The sequence below is a fragment of the Panthera tigris genome, chromosome C1, assembly GCF_018350195.1.
Source record: "Panthera tigris isolate Pti1 chromosome C1, P.tigris_Pti1_mat1.1, whole genome shotgun sequence".
NCBI lineage: Eukaryota > Metazoa > Chordata > Mammalia > Carnivora > Felidae > Panthera > Panthera tigris.
Window position 1 is genome coordinate 97,492,584 of NC_056667.1, and position 7,826 is coordinate 97,500,409.

The 7,826-nt window shown below is 37.0% G+C and overlaps 1 protein-coding gene across 4 annotated transcripts; it reads left to right on the forward strand.

Annotated features, from left to right (window-relative positions):
• Positions 1-497: 497 nt before the first annotated feature.
• TSHB (thyroid stimulating hormone subunit beta) lies at positions 498-7,069 on the forward strand. Of its 4 annotated transcripts, XM_042993789.1 has the most exons (4): positions 498-526; positions 2,135-2,266; positions 5,906-6,068; positions 6,483-7,069. In XM_042993789.1, the coding sequence occupies exons 2-4, from the start codon at positions 2,208-2,210 to the stop codon at positions 6,735-6,737; spliced, it is 477 nt and encodes a 158-aa protein (XP_042849723.1). In that variant the 5' UTR covers positions 498-526; positions 2,135-2,207; the 3' UTR covers positions 6,738-7,069. The 4 variants fall into 4 exon arrangements, with proteins under 4 accessions (XP_042849723.1, XP_042849722.1, XP_042849724.1 ...); XM_042993788.1 differs by lacking the exon at positions 498-526 and having other exon boundaries at positions 1,775-2,266; XM_042993790.1 differs by lacking the exon at positions 498-526 and having other exon boundaries at positions 2,198-2,266; positions 4,942-6,068.
• The last annotated feature ends 757 nt before the right edge of the window (positions 7,070-7,826 follow it).

Here is a 7,826-nt window from a genome sequence, read left to right on the forward strand (position 1 = left end):
TACCATTTCTGGGTCAGTTTCAATTGATTAATTTCCTTTTCATTATGGACTGTATTTTACTACTTTTAAAAAAAGTTTATTTATTTATTTTGAGAGAGGGAGAGTGCACACATGTGCATGAGTGGGGTAGGGATGGAGAGAGAAAGGGGGAAAGACAGAATTCCAAGCAGGCTCCACACTGTGACTGCAGAGCCTGATGTGGGGCTCAAACTCACAAACCATGAGATCATACCCTGAGCCAAAATCAAGAGTTGGACATTTAACCGGCTGAACCACACAGGGGCCCATGTATTTTCCTGCTTCTTTGCATTACTACTTATTTTTTTTAATTAAATTCCACATATTGTGGATTATACCTTCTTGGGTACCAAATATCATTGCATTCCTATAAATATTCTTTGGTTTTGTTCATTGACTCAATTATGTTACTTGCAAACAGTTGATCCTTTTAGGTCTTGCTTTTTAAGCTTTTTTTTTTTTTTTTTTTTTTTTTTTTAGGATCAAAACATGGAATCACATGAAATAGGTTAAGTTTGGTATCTTCATTTCAACTTTTCCTGTTTTCAGAGTTTTTCTCTTACTACACAGTAACTTATATTTCTGATATTTAGAGGCCTCTGGCCTAGCTATTCCTGGTATACATACCAGATTCTGCCTTGACCTCTCCATCCTACCTCCAGAGCGACGCACCTATAACAGGACTCATTTTTTGCATTAACTTTTATTAACAAGAAAGACTAGGATAAATGAAGATCAATGGGATTGTCAATAATCAAGAATAGTATCTATAATTTATTGAATATCTACCATGTGCCAGATGTTCTATTATTTTCTCAAATTCTTTTAAAACCACTAACCATGATGAAGGCCTTGGGGAATCAGGGCTTACAGAAGGGCTGCTTACTCAGTTAAGTATTGAAGGATGAGTAGGAATTAGGTGGGATGAGGCACGCAGTGGGGGATCAGGCAGATGTTCCAGAGATAGAGAATGGTATATGAAAGGACTTGGAGGCAAGAAAGAATGTGACTAATTTGAGAATTCCATTTAGATTGGCTGAAGGACATAGAAAGTGCAGACAGGGTGGGGAAGTCAGGGTGTGGGGTGACAGATAAAACCAGAGAGGTAAAATAGATTGCCAGGGATTTGTAAATGTTACTAAGGAGTTTGGACTTTTTTTCCTTGAGGGCGGTAGAAAATTCTCGTTGAACTTTTGGCATATTACCTTGTTACACAGAGGCAAATGGGTTAAAAGAAGTAAAATTGAATTACAGCTGTGTAGATGGAGAAAAGTGTATGTCGGTTTCAAAAATTCAATAATTATTTTTTCATGCCCTTCCTCAGCCATTTATACATTAAACACATATAACGACTGCCTGCTATATACCAGGCATTCTGACTAAATAGTTATTAAACAAGTGAGTATTGAATTATCATAAATTAGCTATCATTTATCGAGCACTTATTATATGGCAGATACTGTGTTAAGTGCTTTACATAAACACTGATACTACCTTTAAGTACGTGATGAAACAAAGCTCAAGCATGCTAATGTCATAGTAAATGGCAGAGTCAGGATTTGATCTCAGATCAGTTTGACATCTTGTCAGATTTGGTCATTTACTTAAATGACCATTCTTTCACACATGTAAATTTTGTTTATTATTTTTTCAAATCCAAAGATAGAACAATAAAATATTTTGAACTAAAATATTTGAACTAATTAAATATTTTTTTATTTTAATCCACAACACATATGCTAATTGCCCTGGGTTTCCATAAAAAAGGTGCCTTTGTTTTGTAGATGAGCAAAATTTTCTATTATCTGTAAAAGAGCATTCAGGCAAAATTTGGGACACTCAAGCCCCAAATAAATTTATTCCCAAGATTTACTTAGATGATGTTGAGGGGTTTTTTTTTGTTATGTTTTTTTTCCTTCTGTGTGTATCCTTTGTTAATATTAATAAATATTAATAAAGGATGTATTTAAAAGGGTAATTTTATTTTGAAATTGGAGAGAGGAAAATTCATGCTGCAATAATGTCAGAGTTTCCAGGGGAATATGTTGTGAAATTGTTTGTCTAAACACATTTTACTTGGGGTTAAGTATGAATTTTCAATAGATGTTTTTTTCAGATAAGAAAGCAGTAATTCAAACGCAATTATATAAACAAGAAGATCAGAGAGGAATTATCCTGAAGGGTATAAAATGAACCAAGAGCTTTTAGTCTGGGTCATTATACCATCAGCTCACCAATGCAAAGTAAGGTAGGTGTCTACACTGAAAAGGCTTTGTGAAATGAAATGTTCTTACTTGAATTCTTTCTTCATTTTCATGATTTTAGCCAATACTCAAAAATGGCAAGTGCTAAGTGATAATTTGCTTCAATAGACTCCAAGAATTCTAATTACTGCTCCAAAATTGTTCAGTGGTGGTGGAGGTGAGTGAATGACATATATAAAGATATGAAAAACTACTTGACTTAAAGTAAGAGGAACAACTGGTCAGTTCTCTAATGAAGGCTGATTGATGTTCATGGCTTTCTCTGGTTACATTTTGATTTAAACATTTTTATCAGTGTATTAGATCCTGTCAATTACTAATGGTTATGTTTGATGATCATATACTTCTGGGAAAACTTACAGTAAATTCACTTTGGATAGTGTCTAATGTACACACCTGCCTTATAGTATATTTTGGTTTCCAGAAAAATATTGCTTTAGTGAAGTTCTGGATTGCTCATAGGGTGGGCAATTGATTTTTTTATGGCATAGTAAGGAATTTGGAGACAAAAGATAGGCAAAGGAATTTAGCAGAGTAGAGAGCAATGTGTTTATTAAGAATGAAGGTAGTGAGAGCAAAAAAAGAGGGAGGGAGGAAAAAGGTGGGGTAAGTGGCAAAGAAAGAAGATACTTTATATAGGAAAAAATGTCGAAAGTGTAGACAGATGGTCATACCACTGAAAGAGGCATCTCTCATTATTAGGACCTGAAATCATGCCTTCTGTTTTTAGGTGCTTAATAAATCACTTATGATGATTTTAAAGAGGCATTTAAGTTGCAGAGATGAGAATCCAGGTGACAATAAAGGAGAAATTATGGCAGATCATATAGGGAGGTATTAACTAATAGTGATTTATATAGTGTTATATAGTTATTAGTCTTTGTTCCATAGCATTCCAAGAGCTTCACACATATTGTTTTATTCTTTTTATGATTTTCAGGAAGGAGCATGTGGAAAAATGAAGGCAAATGATATTAAATTGCTCAGTTACTCATAATTGTAATGAAATCTGGAAGCAGAATTCTAGATCACTAACTCTTATAGCTCAGGGAACTGACACTAATTTATCACATAGAATCACAATCTATTTGTGCTGAAAAGACCTTCCTGATCATCTTCTAGTTCTAAGCCTTCCTTTTATAGATGAAGAAACAGGCTCAGAAAGATTCTGTGGGTGAAGTTTTACTATTTGCAATGAAGGGGAAAGAACAATTCTTACTTTTTTTTTACACTCACAAAATTATACAGCTACTATTGCTTGTAATTCAGCACTTAAAAAAATTATTTATTAAAAATTTTTTTTTCATTTTATTTTATATTTGCAAGAGAGAGAGAGACAAAATGTGAGCGAGGGAGGGGGTGGGGGCAGAGAGATGGAAACAGAATCTGAAGTAGTTTCCAAGCTCCACGCTGTCAGCGCAGAGCCTGACCTGGGGCTCGAACCCATGAACCCATGAGATCATGACCCGAGCTGAAGTCGGACACTTAACCAACTGAACCACGCAGGAGCACCTAAAAATGTTTTTATTCATTTTTGAGAGAGAAGGAATGCAAATGGGGGAGGTGCAGAGAGAAGGGGACAGAGAATCCAAAGTGGGCCCTGTGCTGACAGGAGAGTGTCAGATGTAGGGCTCGAACTCAGGAACCATGAGATCACGGCCTGAGCTGAATGAAGTCTGATGCTTAACCGACGGAGCCACCCAGTAACTCAGCATTTTTAATTTTTCCTTTTGTTAGTTCAGAGTTTTACATTTATAAGAGGAACTCTCAAAACATATACAGTATCCATAATGAATATGGCAACAGTGGGTAAAAGTTCTAAAACAGTGTTTTATCCTACAATTAAAAAAAAAATGGTTAGGTTTACTTGTCTCTTTATGTTTTCCAGATGAGAAAATAAGGCCCAGACAGATTAAATATTTTAGTCAATTTCTCATAGATCTATGGGAGATCTTGAAATAGCATTCTGTTTCCTAACTCCAGGACCAATATTCTCACCAGATCACCACACATCTATTGTATATAGAATCACAGACAGAGCTAATAGTTAAAATATCCGAGTTAATTATGTTTTATGCAAAAACCCAGTAGTTGGCTAGACAGGCAAGAACCATATGATCATGATGGCTGAATATTTTATATCATTCTTAGAGAATCCTCTAAATCTGTGGTTTTAAAATAATGGAACCAATTCTCTACCATAGACGGAGCTCACATTTGTGAAGCACTTGAGAAAACCAGACCCATGAGCCAGAAATTCTTATATTTTCACTCCTTAACTGAAATACCAAAAAATTCCAAAGAATACTTGAATATGCAACATTTTATCCAAAAGAGTTAACCAGAAAACCCTTTTAAATGGGTTACTTCACTTCCTTGTTTATACAGAAGACGTTTTCTATAATTTTGTATCTTGGAGTCATGCTTTGGACTCTTTCAGAGCACTTAGAACAATGCTTTTATTATTAGTGTTCATACTTCTCTCCTTAGACTGTTAGCCCTTGAAGTCATGGACCATAGCTTATCCATTTTGTATTTCTCATCGTCTGGTTCAAATGCTCAGTATATGTTTATCTAACTTATCTGCTATAAGTCATAATAACATTATCCATCTGCTTAGAATGACCCATCAATATTGAACAGACTCTCCATTAAACAGGTTCTATTGAGATACATATTCTCCTTCTACTTGAGGCACAGTGGACCCTCTGTTATCTTCCAGGTAGTGAAACCTCATTTTATTTTCCCGGCTAACCCACAGTAGATCTGTCCTTGAATGGTATTACTCTCACTATGTCAACCTATATTTTTTGTTTCTATAATTTGTTTTAAGACAGTGCGCCCCATACATTTTCTTAGTAAAATAATTTTTATTTGTCCAACTCCACTTCTTTCAACCATCAGAGAATATTCTCAGGGTTGGAAAAGGGGGGGGTTCTAGATTTCTGGTTTAACCCTTTAACACCGGTTAGAATAACACTAGGATAGTTGGCCCATTCTAGGCTTTCTCTAGCTTCATCTTCCTTGCCGGACATTGGATAGAATTGTATGCAAGCTTATTTGCATTGAGATGGCACTACAGTTTGATTATACATTTTCTTGGTTTCGATATGCTTTCTAATTATGACTAGTCTGTTGGCCTTTTAAACTATCGAACCAAAGATTTTAGAAAACTCCTGTTTTGAAAAGCCCCTACTGAGGCCTGTTAAGTCACTTCTTATAATTAGAGGCAGGTATTTAAACTGTTTCTACCGAATGAATTGTTTTGCGCTGAGTTGACCTTATGTGTCTGTCACTTTTCTGTTGTGATGTTTCAGGCTTTTCATTTCACTGCCCAGTGTTGTTAAGTGGCACTTGCGAGCAGGACATTTGCTATGTGAGTTCCTACACTATGACGTATATGGCTCATGGCCACATTATAAAGAAAGGTTATTGAGAGTACTAAGTATGTAAAAACACCTAATATAGGGCCTAGGACAAAGTAGGCATTCGATAAATATATATATTTACACACACACACATGCACACACATATGCACACGCACTGTAGCTCTTTCTAAATGTCCCTTCTGAATGTCCTAAAGGATTCATGTAATAGATTCTTTAATTTTGTCTTTGATTTAGCATGACTGCAATCTACGTGATGTCCGTGCTTTTTGGCCTGGCATGTGGACAAGCGATGTCTTTTTGTTTTCCCACTGAGTATATGATGCATGTCGAAAGGAAAGAGTGTGCTTATTGCCTAACCATCAACACCACCATCTGTGCTGGATATTGTATGACACGGGTATGTAGTTCATCTCACTTCTTTTAGCTGAAAATTAGATAAACCTAGACTCAGTCCATTTCTATCCAGAAAGGAAATGAGATAAATCACAACCTCATTTCGCAGACCTAACGGTCATTGGCTCCTTAGAGGTAGAGTCCCTAGGTTATAATATACGGACCTACTCCATACAGTTGGTACAGATAATTTTTACAATAGTTTTACTCCCAAAGTTTATTTAAACCTTATCTTGTTCCCACGATCAAGGATAAAAGAGAGGTGTGTGTGTATGTCATTTTTGTCTCTATAGGATTCAGTGTGGATATGCTGAATTGGTATTGGGGAATGGGACTAAGGAATCCTCCCCCAGTCCTATTTGTATCTATGGGATGTAAGCGAATTAACATTTTGCTTCCTCTTCTGTTCTTCCCTCAGGATATCAATGGCAAACTGTTTCTTCCCAAATATGCTCTGTCCCAAGATGTTTGCACCTACAGAGACTTCCTGTACAAGACTGTAGAAATACCAGGATGCCCACACCATGTTACTCCCTATTTCTCCTACCCGGTAGCTATAAGCTGTAAATGTGGCAAGTGTAATACTGACTATAGCGACTGCATACATGAGGCCATCAAGACAAATGATTGTACCAAACCCCGGAAGTCCGATGTGGTAGGAGTTTCTATCTAACTTCAATAGCAAGGTCACTTGCGGTTCAGTTCAATGTGTTTACCTGGAATACAATTAATAAAATACTAATATGTTTCACAACACACTGTGTACATTTTGAGTACTCTTTCATCCAAACCTATACCCACACATGCATTAGAGAGCTTAGGGGATTTAGAAGAAAAGGTCAATGAAACAGCCTTTTGAGCTCGCATAAAGGATGGTTTCCACATGGAAGGGCAGAGAGCAGGTAAAATGGCGAACAGGGATATCAGACACTGATGAAAGCCAGCCTTGAGCAGGCTTTAAAAAATTTTTTTTTTTAATGTTTTGTTTATTCTTGAGAGAAAGAGAGAGCGTGAGTGAGGGAGGGGCACAGCAAGAGAGGGACACAGAATCCGAAGCAGACTCCAGGCTCTGAGCTGTCAGCACAGAGCCCGACGTGGGGCTCGAACTCATGAGCCGTGAGATCATAACCTGAGCCGAAGCCGTGAGATTGTGACCTGAGCCGAAGTCGTGAGATTATGACCTGAGCTGAAGTCGGACGCTCAACTGACTGAGCCACCCAGGCGCCCCCTGAGCAGGTTTTCTTAACAGAAGGCCATGAGGTTTGTCTTGATATAGAAAATGAATGTGGGGACGCTGCAGAGTTATAAGTAGAGGGTTATGTGAATCAGAAAGTGAAGGAATATATGGCAACAGGGTACTGGAGACACTGACTTCCAAAGGCTAGAAGCAGGACTGGAGTGGAAATGGTGGGTAAAGAATATGTGAAATCTGCAATATAGCCTTTTATTCTAGGCTACTCAAAGCATATGATAAAACTTCACCAAAACTCAGAGGACAGTATATTCCATTCTAAAAACTGTTCTCTTTAATTTAATTACTCTGATGGGCCAACTGACTTGTGAAAGTTATACACCCAAAAGCCTAGAAAAGAGGCCATGATCATTTTACATGTGGAAGTCTAAATCCTTTGTATTCTTTCAGGTAATAGGAGACACTTTTCAGCATTTATACCAAGAGTAACTTGTGCTGCTTTGGCTTTTGATGTCCTGAAAAACTAGAAGGATTTTGAAAGATTTCAGGGACAGGGGGAGAATGCTAAGG

Coding starts and splice junctions, on each gene's coding strand:
- TSHB (XM_042993789.1), top strand. CDS start 2,208: ATGAACCAAGAGCTTTTAGTCTGGGTCATTATACCATCAGCTCACCAA. Junction 2,267..5,905: donor GCTCACCAATGCAAAGTAAG/GTAGGTGTCTAC, acceptor TCTTTGATTTAG/CATGACTGCAATCTACGTGA. Junction 6,069..6,482: donor CTGGATATTGTATGACACGG/GTATGTAGTTCA, acceptor TTCTTCCCTCAG/GATATCAATGGCAAACTGTT.